The following is a 24075-nucleotide window of genomic DNA, read 5'->3' as shown; positions in this document are numbered from 1 at the left end:
AAAGGAGTATAACATGGCAACATATAAAGAAACAAAAGTACTGAAAACCGTATAAATTAGAATGAATATAATAGATGTTTGTCCTATAATGACAACAGAGGTGTCATTTTAAAAACTAGTTGGCAAACTAGTTTGCAGGTCAATCCAGCCATGTTCATTTGTTTATATAACGTCAAGGGCTACTTCCTCACTACAGTGGCAGCATTAAGTTATGGCAGAGATCCTATGACTAGCAAAATCAAAATGCATTATTACTGACTTATTACCAAAAAAAAGAAAAAGCTTGCTAATCCCTCATCTAAAACAAAAACAATAGCAACACACCATGAGCTCATATGTAAAATGTGTAACAATAAAACAAAGGATGGAAGAGACAAATCTGACATATAAAGATGAAGTGGTATAATAATATCTGAGGTAGATTATGATAAATTAGAGTTGGATAATAGAAAACACAAGACAAACACTAAATTTAGAAAATTTAACAGGAGCTGCCTATAATCCCAGCAGCTCAGGAGGCTGGAGCGGATCACAAGTTCAAAGTCAGCCTCAGCAACTTAATGAGGCCCTGAGCAATATAGTGAGACCTGTCTCAAAAATAAATTAATTAATTAATTAAAGGAGGGGATGTGGTTCAGTGGTTAAGTGCCATTGGGTTCAATTGCTGAAACAGAAGGGGAAAAAAAAGGAATCCTTAGTAAACCAAAAGTGAAGATAAAACAGAATCATTAAAAAAAAAAAAAAAAAAAATCAGGGCTGAGGATTTAGCTCAGCTCAATGGTAAAGCATTCCCCTAACACACATGAAACCCTGGGTTCAATCCCCAGCACTACAAAAAGATAAAAAATTATTAATCCAAGAATCCAAGAAAGCAGGGGGAAAAAGGAATAAAGAATAAATGAAGGCTGAATGTTTTCTCTGATATGTGAATGCTGATCCACAATGGGGATTGGCGGGGGAGCATGGGAAGAATGAAGGAATTTTAGATAGGGCAAAGGAGATGGAGCGAAAGGGAGGGAGCATGGGGGTAGGAAAAAATGGTGGAATGAGATGGACATTATTACCCTCAGTACATGTATGAAAACACAGATAGTGTGACTCTACTTTGTGTACAACCAGAGACATGAAAAATTGTGCTCTATATTTGGACTATGAATTGAAATGCATTCTGCTGCCATGTATAACAAATTAGAGTAAATAAATTTTTTTTAAAAAGAATAAATGAAACGAAAACAAGTAGCAAGGTAGTAGATTTAAACACAGTCATAGCAACCATTATTAGAAATATAATTAATATAAACTAAAAGACAAAGACTATCACACTAGATTAAAAGCATGACCCAATTACATTCAGTCAACAAGAAAACTGTTTCAAATTAAAACACATAAATAGGTTAGAATTAAAAGGATAATCACACCTACTAGAACAGCAATAATCAAAAAGATAATAAGACCCTGGAGAGATCCCAGAATCTTCACACATTGCAGGCAAGAATGCAAAATGGGGGCCTGGTACACCACTTGCCTGGCATGTGTGAGGTCCTCAGTTCCATCCTCAGCACCACATAAAAAGATAAATAAATAAAGGTATGGAAAAAAATGTGTGTGTGTGTGTGTGTGTAAAATGCAAAATGGTACAGCTGCTATGGAAAACAGTTTGGAAGTTAAGAAATTAAAACATAAGAGAAGTAGGCGTGGTGGTGCATACTGGGAATCCTAGCAACTCTGGGAATCTTAGCAACTCTGGAGGCTGAGGCAGGAGGATAAAGTTCAAGGCCAACCTCAGCAATTTAGCAAAGCCCTAAGCAACTCAGGGAGACCTTGTCTCAAAAATAAAAATGAAATTAAACGAAACGAAACGAAAAAAAAAGGCTGGGGATGTAGGTCAGTGGTAAAGCACCCTGCATTCAATCCCCAGTACCCAAAAAAGTTAAAACACAGAATAATAATAATTATTATTATCCTTTTCTCCCACTCCTAAAAATCACTGATTTGCTTTATTATTGAATAGCATTTCAGTGTGTAGCTGTACAGTTACCTACAGATGGAAATGATGGGTTGAATGGAATATGATTGGTCTATAAGAAACCACTAACTCGGAGTTGGGGTTGTGGCTCAGCAGTAGAGTACTCACCTCATACATGTGGAGCCTTGGGTTTGATCCTTAGCACCACATATAAATAAATAAAATAAAGGTACTGTGTCCAACTACAATTAAAAAATAAATATTTTTTTAAAAAAAGAAACCACTAACTCTTTTCCCAAGTGGCTGCAAATAAAGTGAACAAATGACTGTTGCATGCAGCAATATGGAGAAATCACAAAAACATTATGCTAAGTTAAAGTAGACACAAAAAGTCTACATATGGTATAATTCTTTTCACATAGCACTTTTTAAATAAATAAAAGGCAAAATTACAAGGACATAAAAAAAATCAATGGTTGTCAGGGAATGGAAGTAAAAGGAGAGTACCAAACATGAAGCCATGCTTTTGAGTTGATGTGACTATTCTCTAGCTTGACTGTAGTGGTAATTACATAATAGCATGCACTTGTCAAAACTTATAAAACTGTGTAACTATAAAGGATAAGTTTTACTCTATGTACATTACACCTCAAAAAATAAAAAGCCAAAGCCAGGCATGATGGTGCATTCCTACAGTCTCAACAACTCTGGAGGCTGAGACAGGAAGACTGCTTGAGCCCAGCAGTTCAGGGCCACCCTAGGCAACACAGTGAATGTCTTTAAAAAAAAAAAAAAAAAAAAGGTCAATAAACAACCCAGGAAATGAATTCACTTCCAACAAAATGGAAATAACAGCCTTATCATAAAATGACTTTACCTACTGCAAATGAATAAATAAAAGTAACCTTAGGGGCTGGAGTTGTGGCTCAGTGGTAGAATACTCACCTAGCATGTGTGGGGCACTGGGTTCGATCCTCAGCACCACATAAATGTAAAATAAAGATATTGTGTCCACCTAACATTTAACACTTAAGAATAAATATTTTTTAAAAAAAAAGTAACCTTAAAGAAGTAGTATTGAGAGCTGGGGTTGTAGCTCAGTGGTAGAGCACTTGCCTAGCATGTATGAGGGACTGGGTTCAATTCTCAGCACCACATAAAGATAAATCAATAAAATAAAGGTCCATCAACATCTAAAAAAATATTAAAAAAAAAAAAAAAAAGTAACAGTACTGAGCTGGCATAGTGGTGCATGCCTGTAATCCCAGCGGCTTTGGAGGCTGAGGCAGGAGAATAGTAAGTTCAAAGCCAGCCTCAGCAACAGTGAGGCACTGAGCAACTAACTCAGTGAGACGGTTGTATACAAAGTATATTCACACCAATTAGTGTCTTCATTCATAGAATGTTATTTAACAACAACAACAAAAAAGAATGTACTATCAACTACAAAAGGACAGGGAGGAAACTTAAACACCTATTGTTAAGTAAAAGAAGCCACTGTAAAATGGCTATATACCATGTGATTCCAACTTACATTCTGGAAAAGGCCAAACTATGGAGATAGCAGAAAGATCAGCAAGCAGTCACCATGGAAAAGAAGAGACAGGCAGGCAGGTAGGATGTGGTAGGGAGGAAGGAAAAGGTGAATAGATAAATGGAGCACATGGGATTTGAGGGACAGGGAAAATATTCTGTATGGTATGTACAGTGGATACAAGACATTATAATTTGTCAAAACCCAGGACTGGACAAAGAATGATTCCTAATGTAAATTATTAAATCTTAGTCTATAATAACCTGTCAACTTGAATGCCCGTGTTTTGAGGCACTATTCATAATATCTACACTATGCAATCAACCTAGATGCCTGTCTACAAATAAAGGAAATATGGTATATATACATATTGGAGTATTATTCAGTCATAAAGAACAGTCATGTTTGGTGGCACACATCTGTAATCCCACCTACTGAGAAGGCTGAGGAAGGAGGACCACAAGTTCACGGCCAACCTGTCTCAAAATAAAAAGCTCAGTGGTAGCTCAGTGGTAGAACATCCCTGGGTTTAACCCCAGTGCACAAGAAGAGAAAGAAGAAGAGAACAAAATCATGTCAAATTGGATGTAACCAGAGACCATCATGTTAAATAAAATAAGCCAGACAGAAAGACAAGTATAACAAGTTTTCTCTCTTGTAAAGAAATTAAATTTTCTTTAATTCAAGTCTAGAATTAAAAGAGTCTAAAAGTAGTGGAAGGAATGAATACTAGAGAAGAAGAGGAGAAATAAGAGAGGGTAACCAGAAGGGAGGATACAATTGGAACATGATATATGCTTATGTGGAAACATTACAGTTAAACCCATTAATTTGAACAATATGGAAAATGCTGAAACAATGTTTTATCAATATTTCTTCACCAATTTTACAATTACACCACACTGTTGTAAGAGGTAGAGGAAATACATAGAGGAAACTGTGGGGGAAGAGGAGATAGAAAGGGAGTATGTGAGAGCTGTCTGTTCTGTTTTAATTTTTCTCTTAAACATAAAACTGCTTCAAAAAAATAAAAGTTAGGGGCTAGGGTTGTGGCTCAGCGGTAGAGCGCTCGCCTCGCACAGTTGAGACCCTGGGTTCGATCCTCAGCACCACATACAAAAATAAATAAATAAGCAAGTGAAATAAACAAGGTGTTGTGTCCAATTTATTATATTTTAATAAATAAATGAATGAATGAATGAACGAATGAATGTTAGGAACATGTTAAAAGGATACAGGCAACAATCTGAAAGAACTCTCAAAGCCCAAACGTATCTCACTACATTTCCCTGACTGACCCTGAAAGCCAACCTGTATTTGAGCAACAGAATAAACAATGTAGTGCTAGCTGGGGGTAGTGGCACATGCCTGTAATCCATGACTTAAGAGACTTGAGACAGAAAGATGGCAAGTTTGAGGTCAGCCTCAGCAACTCAGTGAAACACTGTATCTAAAAAAAATGAGGGGAGGTAGGGTTTGCTGAAGATGTAGCTCAGTGGTAAAGCCCCACTAGGTTCAATCCTCACTACCAAAATGATAACAATAACGTAGTACTAGATTATAACTGAGAAATAGAGCACTTAGACCTGCTGTACCTCAGGCATAAGAAATCTACAGAGAACACTGTAGGCTCAAGTGTTAACTCTGAGGGATGCTGCTGTATCTCTGTACTGTACTCTCCAGTGCTACACCCATAAAACCTTCCCCTCCCTTTCTTCTCCACTGCCCATATTGCAAGCACTTATACAAGGCTCTCTGCTAAAGCTCTCTATCCAAAGAATTCATTTATTTTCAAAGGTTCAACTGGTACAATGATACTCAAAATAATGTCAACCCCTATAATCTGCACTACATCCAGTATCTAAAGGTCATTCTACTCAAATTTCCCACATTAAGCTCATTTTATCTACCCATACCAACATTCCAGACAAGCAATTTCACTACCTCAGCTTCAGCTTCTATTAATGCTATCATCACATTCCTACTCATCTAAGTCCCAAAACTTTAGGTATCCTCCTCGTTTTCTATATTCCCAATTTACCGTTTCTTTTCATACTGACCCTCTGTCTTCATTCTACTTCCACCACCTTAATTTACATCCTTATTACTATATTGCTTAATTATTTCAATGGTTTTCCACCTGTCTATACTCCCTAATTAAACTCTACTTAATTCATCCAAAATATATCAACAGCTTTCATGCAGTTAGCCCTTAATTGTAGATCACCGCAATGATTATCTGTTCACGATTTTATTTTATTTATTTATTTTTTTTTTAGAGAGAGAATTTTTTAATATTTATTTTTTAGTTTTCGGTGGACAAAACATCTTTATTTTTATTTTTATGTGGTGCTGAGGATCGAACCCAGCGCCCCCTGCGCATGCCAGGCAAGCGTGCTACCGCTTGAGCTGCATCCCCAGCCCATCTGTTCACAATTTTAGCAGATGCTCCCAGCTGGCTACCCAATGTCTGTTTCTTTTTCTTTGATGTATAATCTCAGTTTTGGGTCCCTCTACTTCCCCCAATTAAAGTGAAATCTTCACTTTACACAGGAAAGTGAAGTCTAAGCTGAATCAAGTCTTAGTCTTAATTCATGTCATCCATCATGGCATGTCCCTTAAGATTTAAGTCCAAGCACATGGCTCAGTTTTTGTCATGAAATGTGAGGGGAGATCCATTAGAAGACTTCTGGGAAAGATTTGAATTTTATGAAGAGGAAGACTGAGAAAAATGATTTATTCGTAAACAGCAAGAATTTTATTGGTCAAGCTAATTCTGAGATGCTTGTTACACCATCATATGGAGATATAAAATAGGCAGTTGGGTATACAAGTGTGGAGTCAGGGGAAGGTTCTAAGCTGAAGATAAAAATCTGGGGCTTGTCAGTATATAAAATAGCATTTAAAGAAATAAGCCCCAGCCAGGAGTGGTGGTGCATGCCTGTAATCCCAGCGGCTCAGGAGGCTGAGACAGGAGAATTTCCAGTTCAAAACCAGCCTCAGTAATAGCGAAGCACTAAGCAACTCAGTGAGACCCTGACTCTAAATAAAATACAAAATAGGGCTGGGGATGTGGCTTGGTGATTGAGTGCCCCTGGGTTCAATCCCTGGTACCAAAAAAAGAAAGAAAGAAAGAAAGAAGCCTGGGTAAAATCATGATGAGTGTAGAGAAAAGAAAAATCCAAGGGCTAAACCCAAGGTTAATCTAACATTTACAAATGTGAAAGAAAAGGAAATAGTAAACGAGATCAAGGTAAGAGGAAAACCAAGAAGAGGTGATAACCCTGAAGCCAAGGGAAGAAAATGCATTAAGGAAGAAAGGTCAGCTGGACTAAAGACTACCTATACATCAAGTAAAATTAGAACTGAGAATTCACTGAAATTTCTAAGAGAATCAGTCTCTTCAGGAAATCAATCCCACATAAAAACATTCCCTTTTCTACATAAGTAACTCACACTGCAAGGTTCAATTTGTACCAATTAAAAGTCACTGTCTATTTTAAAATCAAAACTACTCCTCCTGAAATAGAAGCCGTACTATGTTAATCTATTTTAAACATGATGTTTATTTTGGGTTACTATCTGGCATTCTAAGAATTCTGGTAAATAATCACCTCTGATGTTTACCACTTTTACACTGGCCGTTTCAAACCCCAAACATTTCCACACATAAGCAAGCAATGAGTTATTCTACAGCTTTTTGAGATGTGACCTGTATTTTACTAGTAGGTTAAAATACAACACTGAATAAAATATAACCACTAGACAGTTAAAAAAAAAAAAAAAGTACTGTCACACAAGTACTGAAAGACATACAGAACAGAAAACTCCTGGTACAAAAGCAGAGAGTCATAGAGAAATATAAATATACTTGGGCACACAGCCTCAACAACTTAGTAAGGCCCTAAGCAATTCAGTGAGACCCTGTCTCTAAATAAAATATTTTAAAAATATGGCCCAGTGGGGGGATGCAGTTGTGGCTCAGTGGTAGAGCACTTGCCTAGCATGTATGAGGCACTGGGTGTGATCCTCAGCACAGCATAAAAATAAATAAATAAATAGTCTGAAAAACACAGTAAATAAATAAATAAATATATATATATATATATATATACACACATACATATTCAGATACACACATAGAGGATGCATACTGTGGTTCAAATCTTTTTACTCTGAAACAATATAAAAGGTTGGGCTTAGGGTAGTCCCACTCTTATCTATTTAAAGATATATTTTTAAGGGGCTGGGGTTGTAGCTCAGCAGTAGAGCGCTCACTTAGCAAGTGTGGGGCCCTGGGCTCAATCCTCAGCACCACATAAAAATAAATAAATAAAGGTATTGTGTCCAACTACAACTAAAAAAAAAAAAGAAAGACACATTTTTAATACTGTGCAAATTTTTACATAAGAACATCTCAAATTCTCTCCAAAGCCAAAAGAATACTGTCTTAAAGGAATCTAGTCCAATTCAGGATAGAGAGAAATGATGGGAGGGGAGGGGAGGAGTAGGGGAGATAGGAAGGGCAGCAGAATAGAATAGACATTATGACTGCTGTATGTATATAGGTGACTCTATGACCAGTGTGATTCTGCAATCTGTACAATCAGAAAAATGAAAAATTATACCCCAATGATTCAAATGTATGAATTGCCAAGATCATTGTAATATCATGTGTAGCTAATAAAAAAAAAAAAAAAAAAAGAAAAAGAAATCTAGTCCAATTCAAGTTAACTAATCTTCCTCAAAACAAGAAGTGCTAAGAGTTCCTGGACAGGACAATGGGGTACTCTCCCAGATGTATCCAAACTTAAATTCTAAAAATAAAATGTGCATACATTCTTCACAGAATCACAGACATAAATGATGCAAGCAACACACTCTAAGCTTATTTGCTCCAACAGGGTAAAAATTATTTGCAGTACCCAGCAAATTTTTAATATAAGTGATAAGAAAGAAAAGACGACTAACAAGCCACTGCCAACCATCTGTTCATACACGTGGACTGACTCTTGCCTTTTAGGTCAATATTTTTTCTGAGCTCATTTTTGGATATTTCTTTAAGCAGATTATATTCCATGACACGAACATTTCAGTCATCTCAAACAGATCAGACACTAAACTGTTCTTGAATCTGCCTCTATAAATGGCAGCTAAAATCAGAAAATTCTTGGTACTGTTTAAACTGTTTTCTTTTCACAGAAATTCAGCTAGAGTTAAGTCAGTTACAGCACATGGTTCCCCAGGGACAAAGCAACAATTCAAGACTGCTGTTACCTTTGTTTTTATTTACAGAGGAACAACAAGTAAAATGGTACTTTTCAACCTTCCTTCAGTTAACTACATTTATTCTTGCTTATCACCAATTGGGACACACTGAAGTACCACTGTATTGTTGCAAAACTACTACTTTTATCCAACAAAAGCCAATTTTGTTAAATTGTGTGTGTGTGTGTGTGTGTGTGTATACATATACATACATATACATATATATATATATATATATATATATTTTTTCTTTTTTTTTTTTTTTTTTAAAGCCAGGTCTTTTGATGTCAGGAACTATAGAAACAAAGTCCTCCAAGTAAACCAATGAGTGGATTACATTTATGTTTTTCAAACAAATTAAGAACCTAAAATAAGTAAGCCCATAAAAAGCACACATGAAATATTCTAGTTTAACATGTTAATACTCAAGATAACAGACTTCTTTTTACTTTTTTAACAACAGACTTCTAATTAGCATGACATTTTCAAAATTAATTTCTCATATTTCAGTGAAATATTTAGATTCTGAAGGACATGGAAGGGGAATAAGGGAAAGAATTATTTAAAAGTACTCTTCTGTAGAAAAAACATAATTATGTACCTCTTACAAAAATGTTTGCTAATATCTCCTGACATTAAAAAAACAGTGATGTCATTCTAGACAGCAGGAGGACAGGGTTATAATGAACATCAAGTTTTCAAATCACTGACAACTTAAGGAAATTAAGAACATTACTCAAAAATATCTCCCTAGAGTACCACATCTGTGGAAGAGAAGTGCGTGTCCATCTGGGGTTACTTACATATTTGACATCAACAGAACTGAAGTCATTTCCCCCTGCACAACAGGAAAAGTTGTTTTTTTTTTCCTTTCTTTCCCCCCCACCCTTAGAACTCTGAGCAATGAAAGCCATGACTTTAAATGGCTCTGTATAAAAACAGAAGAAAAGGGTGGGTCATATTCTACTAGTAAAAGCAGCTGAGCACCAAGAACTTTTAAAATAAAATCCAAAATATCAGAAAACTACGAAATTTCTTATCTTTTTTTTTCCCTAGGGCTGAGGACTGAACCCAGGAAAATTTCTTATCTTTTAAAATTGTTTTATCTTTGCTTTGTGTTCTTTACTCTAAAATACAGACTAACACCTTTAAAGATCAATAAAAGAATTTATAAATTTGCAATTTGGCTCTTACATCAAAAGTATTCTACACATTTTCTCCCCCTTCTGTAGAAAGCACTAAAAATTTAAACTTGATTCTGATGAGAGCAATAACATGACTATTTTTACCACACTATCAACAGTATTTACCACACCAAGACTTTTTAACTTTATTTTCTATTCTCAGTAATAAAATATAGTATGACTATTTCTCCAACTTTAAAATTACCTCAAATCAGGCCAGGTGCAGTGGCACACATATGTAATCCCAGTGGCTTGGGGAGCTGAGGCAGGAGGATCCTGAGTTCAAAGCCAACTTCAGCAATTTAGGAGGCCCTAAGCAACTTAGCAAGACCCCGTCTTTAAATAAAACACAAAAAGTCTGGGGATGTGAATCAATGGGTAAGCACTCATGGGTTCCAATCCCCAGTATAAAAAAATAAAATAAAATAAAACCAACAAATCAAATTGGCTGCAAGATCAACTCTAAATCTACATAAAAATATAAAAGGGCTACCTAAGGCAGCAGGTTTTCTATTAACATTTAACATAACTTAGAAAAATTGTAAATTATTCATCCTGCCTTTACCAAACAACAAAATTCAAATTAGGGCAACAATCCACAATAATAAGATCCCCACAAAACCAACCTAAAATTTTAAACTAAGGATAGTTCAACCAAGCTGTCATAAAAAGTTGAGATTTCTACAACCTAAACTCGGCATGGAGGCATACGCCTGTAATCTCAGCGGCTCAGGAGGCTGAGACAGGAGGATTGACAGTTCAAAAACAGCCTCATTAATGGCAAGGTGCTAAGCAACTCCGTGAGACCCTGTCTCTAAATAAAATACAAAATTGGGCTAGGGATACGGCTCAGTGGTCAAGTGCCCCTGAGTTCAATCCATGGTACCACCCTACCCCACCAAAAAAACAAAAAAAGATTTCTACAATCTAATTAGGTGAAAAATTGCTTAACTATTTAGGCTAAAATGTGTTACCTATCAAGAATACATCTACTATTTAACTTTCTACCTGTGTGACTTTTATCTTAAATTTATACTTCTGGATCTTTCAGCCATCAGAGATCAACCACTAAATTACTTCAACAAGTAGAAATAGCAACCCTGCTCCCAAACAGCAATTTCTGCATTGCTAGACACTTATCTAGTTGGTAGATTTATACCATTGTTCATTCTTAGTTCCTCAAATGTAAAAAATACCCACAGAATGGTAACATACCTCTAAATTAGTTTAAATGTGGCACAAAGTTATATTTAGTCAGGTTCAAGCTTTAAAAAGGCACTTATGATTTTTCCCAAAGGCTAATCTACTCAAGTTGCTCCTTTATTAAAAAAAAAAAAAAAAAGCCTAATTTGTCTCTTTTAGAAACTAGAAATGTTATTTATGTAATGCTCAAACAAAAAGGGAATTAGAATAATAAGTCCTCACATCAAATCAGGGTCAGGATTATATTGATAATAAATTATCTACTGTAATAAAATAAATTTGACATTTATTCTCTAATGATGATCCTTTGAAATGCTAACATGATTAAATTTCAGTTATGTGGACTTTGAAATATAATTCTTACAAAAAACATTAAAATAATTTTTTTAAATATTTTTCTTTAGTTGTAGATGGACACAATGTGAGGCGAGTGCTCTACCACTGAGCCACAACCCCAGCCCTAAAAATAATTTTTTAAAATTATTATCCTCTACTGTGCAAAGAAGAAAACCCCTACAAGTAATTATGTTAGTTTTTATTCATGAAAAAAATTGAATAGAAATAAGAAATATTCACATCACATTTAAGATTTGTATTCACTGCTTGCATGCTAGAAAGATGCAAAGATGAACACTTCCAAATATTCAGACAGATCATCCCACAGTTGTAACTTTCATCATAGTTCTCAAAGCAGTATGGTGAGGTCAGCTCACAAACAGCTTAAGTAGCAAAACTAGAAATTGGTGGTAGTAGTATCAGGCTACATAACAGCCTCTCCAAAGAATATGAAGTAAGAGAACTAAAATGTGCTGGCAACATGCCAAAGGACTGGATGGAATATAGCTTTGAGCAATGAGTACTAGGAGCCTACAGTATATAGCAATTCATCTTCTCTGATCCTGTTGGTTTGACTTTCTTTGTTTTAAACCAAAAATAGCCGTGTTTAAGAAGTATTTAACATTTTCAAATCTCTCCATACTTATGAGTTAAAGTGCATGCAGGTCTGCAATGATTTGTTAAACACATACCCTTACAAGAAAAATCTGACTTCTAATCTATGTAAGATGAAGAAGGTAAAATAGATACCATTATACTGATATTAGTATGCACAGAACAGCCTTTATTCTACAAGAATTATACTTCCCTCCAAATATTTCTAAAGGTTTGGATTTTCTACATTGTCAATTCTGACTGGCATCTAGAATTAATCAACTTTCTCAATGGAATTAACAAACAATCAGGGGCTGGGGTTACAGCTCAGTGGTACAGCGTTTGCCTTGTACATGTGAGGCACTGGGTTTGATCCTCAACACCATATAAAAATAAATGAGTAATATAAAGGCATTATGTCCATCTCCAACTAAAAATACTTTTGAAAAATTAAATAAATAATCCTTAGATTAATCCTTTCCGAAAAAGGACAATTTGGTTAGAAACTCTGACCTTATTCAAAATGTTACTTTTATAATTTCACCTTGACTAAATCATATAATAAAATAGAATAACACTGATTCTTAAAGCTCTGACACTTTCTAAACATAACCTTTCCTTTGAAGAACCAAAAGAAAAATGCAATTATTTCAAGCAAAAGAAAATCAGACTCAATTCAAATCAACACACATTTAACACCTATTCTGTGCCAGACATTATACCAAGAAATGAGGAAACATAGATGAGAAAACCCAAATAGCCAGAGTAAAGATATAATTGCTAGTACAGACGATAGTAATCTACCCTTGTCCCATGACAGATGTCACTAATCACTCAGAGCATGTTTAAAGACCAATGAAACTTTCACTTAAATCCCCAACAGATAACACAAAACTAGTAGAAATAAAATTTATGTGCTATCCTGAGGCTGGTAGACCTGAGGCTAGATGGGTAATTTAAGGACAGCTTATGAATGACCATGAATGCTAGGCTAAGTTTAGATTTTATCCTCTGGACAACAGGATGCACAAAGGATTTTACAAAAAACATTAACATGATCAAGTCTGGCAGATATATAAAGAATGGATGTGGACAGACAGAATGCAGGCAGGAAGAACAATGAAGATGCCATTACAATAGTTAAGCAAGAAATAATGAGGCCTGAATTTCACAATGGAAAAATCCACTGCAGGTTCTAAAACAAAAATAATTGGATCTTATAATCTGTGGTTTAAAAATAAGAATTTGGGAAAATTAATATTGTAATCAGAATTCACAAATAATAGTCAAAAAACAATTTAAGGTAAACACTAGAATTAAAGAAGTGAATCACAATGATACCCAAGATTACTCAAGACCATAAATTCAGAAATAGATATTTCAGGTTTAGCATCAAGAAAGAGAACATCCTCATGACCAGACTAATACTCAGCAAGTCTTTTCTTCCTTTCAGGGCACTAATACTCTAGCCAAACAACAAACAGTATTCACCTTACATGCCCTACAATGCAGGGTCAAACTCATACTCCCAGTAAGATGCAGAAAGCACAAAAGTCAAATTTAAAACCAAAGATTATCCAAACACTTAAAACTACACATTTCTTTAAAGGAACATAATTTATATAAACTAAATCTTTTGAAAACATCATTCTACTATTAACTAATTCATATCCAAGCCTTTAAACCCTAACATTCTTTGCATGGAATATAATCTATCTGGAGTACTTCAGACATATTTTTTAAAAAAGCAATTCTATCACTCCTGTAGAATGTTCAATAAATGAAAGTATTACAATTAAAAATAAAAACTTCAGGGCTGGGGTTGTGGCTCAGTGGTAGAGCACTTGCGTAGCACGTGGGAGGCCCTGGGTTTGATTCTCAGCACCACATATAAATAAATAAAATAAAAGCCTATTGACAACTAAAAAAATATTTTTTTAAAAAATTAAAAAATAGGGCTGGAGTTGTGGCTCAGTGGTAGAGCGCTTGCCTAGCATGTGTGAGGCACTGGGTTCAATCCTCAGCACCACATATAAACAAACAAATAAAGGTCCATCAATAGCTAATAAAAAATATTTTTTAAAAAATTAAAAAATAAAAACTTCAGTGTAGCTCAAAAGACAAAGATGCTGAAAAAGTGTTTCTATTTTGAAAAGATTCTTTCGCTATACAAAGGATGTAAAATCCAAGCACAACATGTTAATAATCGTGCTAGAAAAGCTAGCATTACTGTTTAAAGACCTCAAGATATTCACATTAAGGATAAAAATCACCTTATAGTTAATACTAATGTACTACATAGACACATAATCAAGGATTCTGCTTGTTCTTAACCCAATTCTTTTGTCCCATTAATAAATTCTCAATTTGGGAATCTCACTCTCTTAAAAAGGAACCAAAATGAAAAGAACTCAGAGATAAAATTTATATGTGATATATCTTTCATTCTACGAAAGCCAATCAGAAAAGTTTACTATAATCCATCTCCTATCCAGTCATGAGCAGGGTCTTTTTTTTTTTTTTAGTTATACATGGGCACAATATCTTTATTTTGTTTATTTATTTTTATGTGGTGCTGAGGATGGAACCCAGGGTCTCAAACGTGAGAGGCGAGCGCTCTACCGCTGAGCCACAACCCTAGCCCCTGAGCAGGGGTCTATTTCTCATGATGTCATCCTGAAGTCATTACTAAATTTTACACATGCTAAGTTTCCTTCAAATCAATCACAAAACAAGTCATCCCAAGACTGAGGTCAAATTCCATTCTAACTAAGAGACCTCCAAACTTGAAGTAATGGTACATTTTAAATAAAGACCAAATTCCAGAAAAACCCTCCTCCCCTACCTTCCACACCTAAATAAAAGTCTTTTCCTTTTAGCTCATAGTAATGGAATGTGACCTGTAACTTAAAAGCTTTTCCATTCCTCATTTTCTGCTTAGAGAATATGAAGCAGACCTATTCTCTCTCTTTAAGAATAACATTTTGGCCAGGCTAGGCAGCGCATGCCTGTAATTCCAGCAGCTCAGGAGGCCGAAACAGGAGGACTGTGAGTTCAAAGCCAGCCTCAGCAACTTAGCCAGGCCCTAAAGCAACTCAGCAAGACCCTGTCTCTGTAAATAAGAATATAAAAACGGCTGAGGATGTGGCTCAGTGATTAAGTGCCCCAGATTCAATCCCTCCCATCCCTGGCCCTTTTCTCATATTTTATTTAGAGACAAGGTCTCACTGAGTTCCTCTAGGGCCTGGCTAAGTTGCTAAGGCTAGCTTTGAACTCAAGATGCTTCTGCCTCAGCCTCGAGCCACTAGGATTTCAGTCGAGCACCACTGAGCCTGGCCAGGAATGATTTTTTTTTTTTTTTTTGTAGCGGGGATTAAACTCAGGGGTACTTGACCACTGAGCCACAACCCCAGCCTTGGGAGCCATGTGCATCATTCCCATTGCTCACCATTGCTGAGGCTAGCTTTGAACTCTCGATTCTCCCGTCTCAGCCTTGGGAGCCACGTGCACCATTCCCAACAAGTATGTTGTTTTTGGTTTGTTTGTTTTTTTAATCTTTTTTTAGTTGTAGAAAAAATACCTTTATTTATTTATTTGTGTGGTGCTGAGGATCAAATCCAGCACCTCATACATGCCAGGCAAGCGCTCTACCACTGAGCCACAACCCCAGTCCCAAGAATGATGTTTTTCAAAAGGGGAAAAAAAAAAGTAAGACAGGCTGAGTGGTACACACCTGTAATCCCAGCAACTTGGGAGGTTAAGGCAGTAGAATCACAAATTCAAGGTCAGCCTTAGCAACTCAGCAAGACCCTGTCTCAAAATAAAAAATAAAAAAGGGGTAGGGATGTAGCTTACTGGTAAAGGCACCCCTGGGTTCAAATCCCCAGTACAAAAAAAAAATTTAAAAACAAAAAGAGGGAAAAAAAATGAAATGTTGGTGGTTAATTGTATAATAATAATTAGAAAAGGTAAACTGACTTACTAAATTTTTCACAAGTTGTCCTATTAGAACAATGCATGACACTTAGAATGAGTATATTTAAATGACAAGCAAATCTTTATTTTTTATTTTACAACTCCGGTCAGACATCTAAAAGATCTGTGATTTGTAGATTCCTAATAACTAGGGAAAAGGAGATTAAAACTATATGTACCAAAATAAATCTTCACATACAAAATGCCCATAAATATAAACATATTCCCATTTTAAAAAAATCATATTTGTAGCATTGAAGCAACACACTTCAGTAACTAATCATAGAAAAAAACAGTAAAATATTTAAGAAATGTACTTCAAAGTGCCTTTTTTTTTTTTTTGGTGGTGGTGGTACTGAGGATTGAACCCAGGGGCACTGTACTACTGAGCTGTATCCTCCACCTTTTTTATATTTTATTTGAGACAGGGTCTTGCTATGTTGCCCAAGGCTGGCCTAAACCTGAAATACTCCTGCCTCAGCCTCCTTAGTAGCTGGGATTATAGATATGTATCACCTCAACCATCTTCAAAGTGTAAATTTAAACAACACCTATGTGGGGTTCAATTCCTCATTAAAAAAAAAAGGAACAACAAATTCTATGATTTAATTCAGACAAAAGCTCTCCCAAAATAACAACATTAAGGACATATTTTACTTACATTCTTCCTACACCTTCATACATGTTAGTCTCATCTACCAAAGTCATAATCTCTGTATCTGTAAGATGCGCATGCTTTTTCGTTCTGTTTAGCTGTTCAATCTGTATGTCTGCAAGCTTCACCTTCTGTTGAGTGTCAATAACTTTGGCTTGAAGCTCTGTGAAGGCCTAATAAAAACAAGTTCTTGATTTAGCAGTTTAAACATTTTACAGAAAACATTTAAGTCAAATCCAAATTTATTAGAACATCCTAACCAGAGACTAAGCTGTGAAATTTACTAATGCAAACATAAAAGAGTCAATAAGTGTAATGTTAACTACAATTAACATTATAATTAGCTATGCTAAATACTGAATTTATCCTCTCCCTAGAAGATGCAATCAGGAGCTGGGGATGTGGCTCAAGCGGTAACGCACTCCCCTCGCATGCGTGTGGCCTGGGTTCGATCCTCAGCACCACATACAAAGATGTTGTGTCCGCCGAAAGCTTAAAAAAATAAATAAAAATTCTCTCTCTCTTTAAAAAAAAAAAAAAAAAAAAGATGCAATCAGAGGCTGTGATTGTAGCTCAATGGTAGAGCATGTAATGCCTAGCATGTAATGAGGCACTAGGTTACATCCTCAGCACCATATAAGAGTGAATAAATAAAATAAAGGTATTGTGTCTACAAATATATATATACATATATATACACACACACATATAAATGTATATATGATGCAATCGATTTTTAAAAAGCAAAATAAGGGGCTGGGGATGTGGCTCAAGCAGTAGCACGCTCGCCTGGCATGCGTGCGGCCCGGTTCGATCCTCAGCACCACATACAAAGATGTTGTGTCCGCCAAAAACTGAAAAATAAATATTGAAATTCTCTCTCTCTCTCTCTCTCTCTCTTAAAAAAAAGCAAAATAAATGCACATTAAATATAAACATATCAAGTAGCCAAAAAATAATAAAAACAATAAGCCAAATAGAGGATGAAACCCAGAGACTCAAAGCAAGAAACATCAAGTAACAACTGACTAGATTTGTATTACACAACTGGATTTCAAAGCACTTTCCCACATTAGTTCAAAATACTAGCTTAGAAATATTATTGAGAACTTTGAAGAGATCTCACTTCTCCCAATAATCCTAAGTAAGGGGTAGCAGTTTCATCATTCACATATTGCAAACAAGTAATTAAATGAGTTAAGAAAGAAAACTGGTTTGCACAAGATTGAACAACTAAAAGTGGAAAAGACAGATATTTCAACCCATTTCTTCTGACCCCTTAGTTCAGGAATCTTTTCATTCTACTGTCTCAACTCAGAAAGCAGTCATTATAAAGAGAATGACCAAAACAAAAAGAGAAAATGCTAGGCAGTGGCAGAATTGCATCATGATCTTCATCTGCACATACCAGGCCAAATGTGACCCTTGTGTACACTACTTAACTGGGAAGATAAACACAGTTCTTGGATACTTTTATTGAAGTGCCTGGAATGACTTTCACATGCTGTCAGATTTATGCCTTAACATTTGGTAGGACAATACATGGCAAAGGCTACTACTTAACTTTTATCATGACTTTGTTGTCACATACTAGTGATGTTCCAAAGATCTCCTTTGGAGTTGGACAGATGTCTGTAATTTCCTACTAGTTTTCACCAAGAAGAAAAGAAATTGAAAGCCACTAGATAAGAGCTTTAAACAAGTTCTTTTTTATAATTATTTAACTGGTTGTCAAACTATTAAAGTATGCAATCACTTTCTATTTGCATTCATAGCCCATGTTTCTTAGCAACAAATTCTAATGTAGGTAAGTACAATTGTACTCCTGTTAGCTTTTTCACTAAACCATGAAATGGTTTAAATTTAAACAGGAAAAAAAGGTAATTTTTTTTAAAATGCACGATTTCTTAAAATGTAAATTCCAAGTATATCTGATTGCTCTGTATACAGTTTGCTAAGGAAGCAAGTACTGTTAAAGCCAAGATATTAAATCGTAAGAAAACACCACATAAGGACTAAATTTACAAGTTTCAAGAATGGCAAAAAAAAAAAAAAAAACAGGACACAGACACCTAATATCCCCAAAGGAATAACAGCTTCCTTGGGCAAAACAGCTATTTCAGCTGTCCTGTTTTTTATGCAAAGGTTAACTAAAGGCAGTCATTAAAGTAAGATGTTACTAACCTGAATAACCTAACTAATGAACAAAAAAAGTAAACGGTAAAACAGACGATACTGGACATAGTCCCCATCTTTGAAACCTTTCTAGAAAAATATTTAAACTCGTACATTACACAGGGTTTGGGGTCCGCAGTGTCGTTAAAATCCTTGACCCACTCCTAGGTGGCAAATGTTTCTGAGTAACAACCTATTTATAAGTAATTGTTTGAACAAAGGGAGAAATACAATTCCTTCTGACACTTTACTGGAAAACTTTACTAGATTTTTTGGACAAGTCTTTCCAAAAGGGGACGGGGCGGGGAGCTTAACTCCTGAAGAACACTGCTATAACAACGTCTGATTTTTTTGAAGCGTTGATACTGCTACCTTTCAAGGTATGGTATCCAATAAATGGCTAAAAACAAAGGCTGAACTCGGGGCTTTTCAAAGCAAATAATGAGGTCGAATTTTAGATGCCTCAGCTCGGGCAAGCGGTCCGAAGGGGCTTCCATTTGAAACGTTCTCTTCAGTTCTTATCAGGAAGCTGAATATCTGAAGGTTTCAAACGCAGTGAAATGGCTCTAGAGTTCAGACTGGAGACAGGCCGGGGATTGGCAGGTACACTTACCCCAGCTTAACTAGTTCTACCCAGCAAGAGCCGCTCGCCCCCAACCCCAGCTAGAAGAGCTGGTCCCTCCTCAAGATTCTAGGAAACCATTCCCCCCTCCCCTGTAGCCTCTTTCCTTCTGAGACCCAGCCCCCCTCGATATTCTAGTTGATATTCTAGGGATGATAGTCCCTCATCCCCCAAAGAAGAGGTTCTGTCTACTGAGAACCCGTTTTACCTTCTTCAGCTCGAGATCCACGGGGGCCGCCATCTTGATGCACTCTATGCGCCTGCGCGCTGGGAGAACGCTGGAAAGAGGGTGGGGGAAGGGCGCGCCTTGAGGTTTGGTTGACCGCTGTCCTTCTGCGCCTGTGCAAGACTCAAATGACCTGGTTTAAAGCTCGCAGCCCTATCCCCGCAACCCTATCTGAGCATCTCCGACCGGTGACGCGTAAATGTTCGAGATTCCAATTTAGTTGGCCTTTAGCATGTAACTGGTCAGGCCTAACTTGCTCCTCTACATCTTCCAAGCCGAAACTGCAGATTTTTTTGTGTGTGATTTTATGCAATTTGACAAATAGTTTAGTTCGTGCTTCTAAGTTGAGATATATGAAGATCAACCACTCATCAGTCATTCAGTCTTGCAACTAGTCCCTGTGCTGTCAAGGATAAGTAAAGACTAGAGCTTCAGGCTTACCAATATGGAAAAGACCATTAGAAAACTTGAAGCGTAGTTGGAGTGTTCTTCCTAAGAAGAACTTGTTTCTTCGAAGACTTTCTAGATACAGTGTTCTCAAGATAGACTAAATAAATTTGCTTTACAAAGCAAACGGAGCCAGGCGCAGTGACACATACCTGTAATCCCAGGAGGCTCCAGAGGCTGAGGCAGGAGGATTGCTGTTCTCAGCAATTTAGTGAGGCCCTAAGGGACTTAGCCTAACCCTGTCTCTAAATAAAAAATTTTAAAGGCTGGGGATGTGGCTAGTGGTTAAGCGCCCCTGCGTGCAATCCCCAGTACCCACCCCCCAAAAAAAAAAAAAAAAAATCTGGGCTGGGTGTATATGGGTGTGTAGCCCAGTGATGTAACACATGCTTAGTATCCGCAAACCCTGGATTCAATATGGAACACCTCAAACAAACATTCTCTGGGCTCATCCCAAACTTAATTCTTAGAATCTTGGAGAGTAGGGCCAGGAAATTTGGCAACTCTTCCCATGACTTGATGATGCAAATCGCCTGCAAACCACATCTTGTGACAAGTCCTGGTATTTGAACCTAACGGACAGATGATAATTGGCTTTTGGAAATGAAAATTTTGTACCTACTCAAAAACCATTAGAGAGGTAAAGGGGCAGGGAATTGGGAACTTGCCAGATCTAGATTCAAGGCTTGGTCCACCTTGAACCAAGGTGGACAATTTACTAGCTGTGTGGTTTTCAGGAATTCATTTATCCTTGAAGAGTTTTAATCTCTTCATATTTAATTGAGAATAACAATTATTTATTTGTTATTACAATACAATTTCACAGTATTATTGTGAAAATTAAATGAACCCAGGATGAAATGCTCGAAATGTAGCACCATACACATAATATGTGTTCAATAAATAGTTAAATTGATGTGGTTAGCGTTGTCCTGTTTGTCTTTCAAAGTCTAGCAAATTGGTACCATATCCCCTGTCATACAGAACAAAGATAATTTCTCCTCTAAACTCAGCTCAAGACATCTGTTCCTCCCTTGAGACATGACCCTTTAGGGCTAAGGATGTAGCTCAGTGGTAGAGTGTATGTGTCTAGCATGCCCAAAACCCTGGGTTCCATCCCCAACACCAGAAGAAAAAAAAAAAAAAAAAAAAAAAGACAGCACTTTCTTCCTTCTAAAAACATTCTTTGTATTAGACTATATACTCCTCTAAAATAGGCAGTTTTCTCACTACTTATATCAACTTCTACACCTATCACGGTGCTTCACAGGCACTGATACTGATGAAAACAGCCTCTGTTAAGACTGCTTTTTATGACTTTGTTAGAAATTTCTCTTTTCTCTGGTGTCTTTTAAAATATACACTTTGAAACAGGGCATATTGGCACACACACATTTGCATTCTGCCAATTTGGTCTTATGTGTGTTGTCTGCTTTTCCTGCTTGGAACAGTATGCCTCATTAATCAGAAGATTCGTGTCAATTCTGGTAAATGTTCAACGAGTATCTCATGGAATGTTGACTCTCATCTCTCCTTGCAGAACTCCCATTAGAAGTATGTTGAAGTGGGTCTGGGTTTGTAGCTCAGTGGTAGAGCGCTTGCCTAGCATGTGTGAGGTACCAGTTGAATCCTTAGCATCACATATAAATAAACAAAATATAGGTGCACTGACAACTAAAAAAAAGTTTAAAAAAAGAAGAAAAATGTTGAAGTATTCCTTATTAAAAAGAAGAAGTATATTGATGCATCTACATCTCTCAACCTCTACTTTACACTATTTCCCTGTTCTATACCCTGGGTTTCTATAACTTTATCTGTCAGTGTAATAATTTTCTCTTCAAACATGTCTAGTTTATTATGTAAGCCAGTTATTGGGTTTTTATTTCAGTAACTATAGATTTTAATTCTTTAAATTCTGTTTGGTAAATTTTTAAAAATATTTTTCAGATATTGATGGACCTTTATTTTATTCATTTATTTATATGCAGTGCCTAGAATGGAACCCAGTGACTCACATGTACTAGGCAAGCGCTCTACTACTGAACCACAACCCCAACCCCTGTTTGGTCATTTTTCAAATTCACTTGCTCTTTTCTGTAATGATATGATTTGGCCTAATAGTAAACATAAATACAACATAGTGAACATAATTATATTAAATTTTCTTTTCAATGTCCTATCAACTGAAGTTTTGGGGGTATTAATTCAAAGAACCTAGGGGCACTCAATCACTGAACTACAACCCAGCCCTTTCTATTTTTTATTTTGAGATAGGTTCTCACTAAATTGCTGAAGCAGGCCTCAAACTTGCAATTTTCCTATCTAGCCTCCCAAGTCTTTGGCATTACAGGCATGTGCCACCAAACCAGGCTTGGCTCTCTCTTTTGACAATTGATTTTCTCAAGTAACTCAGGGATTTTTGGTAAGAACCATCTTCAGCCAGATGCAGTGTGGCACTGTCTTATAATCCCAGTAACTCGGAGGCTGAGGCTGAGTTGGAGTCCAGTCTGGGCAACTTAGCAAAACCCTGTCTCACTTACTGAAATATTTTTTAAAAGGTCTAGGAATATAGTTTGGTTTGGTTTGGTTTTGGTATCAGAGAATGAACCCTGGGGTGCTTAATCACTTAGTCACATCCCCTGCCTTTTATTTATTTTGTTTGTTTGTTTGTTTTATTTTGAGACAGGGTCTCTCTGAATTCCTTAGGGCCTCACTAAATTGCTGAGGCTGGCTTTTAAATCCTCCAAGCATGCCCCACTACACCCATCAGGAAAGTATTTTAATGATAGAGTACCACTGGGCTCAATCCCCAGTACCACACACACACACACACACACACACACACACACACACACTGTTGTCTGTGTTCAGTGTGCCCTGGGCTGTGGAATCTCTGGGTGGCTTCACATTTACAACAACAAAAGCCCTATGAGAGGAGCTGGGTTGTAGCTCAGTGGTAGAGTGCTTGCATGGAAGGTGTGAGGCACTGGATTTGATCCTCAGCACCACATAAAAATATTAAATATTATACTAAAATATTTTTTAAAAACCCTATGAGATTTATGGGTTTCAAACTAGTTTTTAACCTTTTAATTTTTTTTTTCCAGTGTTAAGGATCAAACCCAGGGCCTCACATATGCTAGGCAAGCACTCTAGCACTGACCTACATCTTCAGTCTCACTTTAACTCTTGGCACCACTTTAGTAAAACAAATTGGGGGGGTGAGAGGATAAAACTCACCCTGAGCATAAAGTTGAAAGTATATGATATACATTTATGGACTGGAAGTCACTGGAGTGTGTTGCTATGTTTCCCTCTCATCCGCTCTTCAAACTAAATGATTATTTTCTTTCTCTCTCTAGAGCTTCTGAAATGACAGGAAAAGTCTGATCAGCAAATTCTGAAGAGTTTGCCATCCTTGGATACTTGCCTGAAGAAAAACCATGATGTGTCTGCCTGTATTATTTTTGTAGAAAAAAATAAACTTTGCATTCAGGACTTAACACAACGGGTGTACTCCTTCTGAGGTTCAACCAGTCCACAGTTGTGGAATCTAGAAAGTTGATCTTCGCTGGGTGCCCCACACGCTTGTAATCCCAGTGGCCTCGGGAGGCTGAGACAGGAGGATCTCTAGTTCAAAGCCAGCCTCAGAGAAGCACTAAGCAACTCAGTGAGATCCTGTTTCTAAATAAAATACAAAATAGGGCTGGGGATGTGGCTCAGTGATTGAGTGCCCCTGAGTTCAATTCCCAGTACAAAAAAAAAAAAAAGAGTTGATGTTCTATTGTTCCTCACCTCTGCTTATCAATGCTCAATTTTTTATTCATTCCACAAATATTTATTAAACATTGCCACAGTCTGGCTGGGCACAATTCAGGAGCCACTTGTCA

General features: G+C 36.6%; 1 protein-coding gene across 2 annotated transcripts in view; it reads right to left on the bottom strand.

The window, feature by feature from the left end:
- Window positions 1-19800, bottom strand: part of Pfdn1 (prefoldin subunit 1) — a 58281-nt gene extending 38481 nt beyond the window's left edge. For both annotated transcript variants that reach the window (XR_013091437.1, XM_076856869.1), the window contains exons 1-2: window positions 19721-19800; window positions 16722-16888 (exon numbers count right to left, since the gene is read on the bottom strand). Coding sequence is in view for 1 of the 2 variants with exons in the window: in XM_076856869.1 (XP_076712984.1) it covers window positions 16722-16888; window positions 19721-19753 (200 nt within the window). In the remaining variant the exon portion in view is untranslated. The remainder of the gene's footprint in view (window positions 1-16721; window positions 16889-19720) is intronic.
- Between the last annotated feature and the right edge of the window lie 4275 nt (window positions 19801-24075).

The sequence above is a fragment of the Callospermophilus lateralis genome, chromosome 5 (assembly GCF_048772815.1).
Source record: "Callospermophilus lateralis isolate mCalLat2 chromosome 5, mCalLat2.hap1, whole genome shotgun sequence".
In the NCBI taxonomy this organism is placed as follows: domain Eukaryota; kingdom Metazoa; phylum Chordata; class Mammalia; order Rodentia; family Sciuridae; genus Callospermophilus; species Callospermophilus lateralis.
This window is presented reverse-complemented; position numbering and strand designations above follow the sequence as displayed.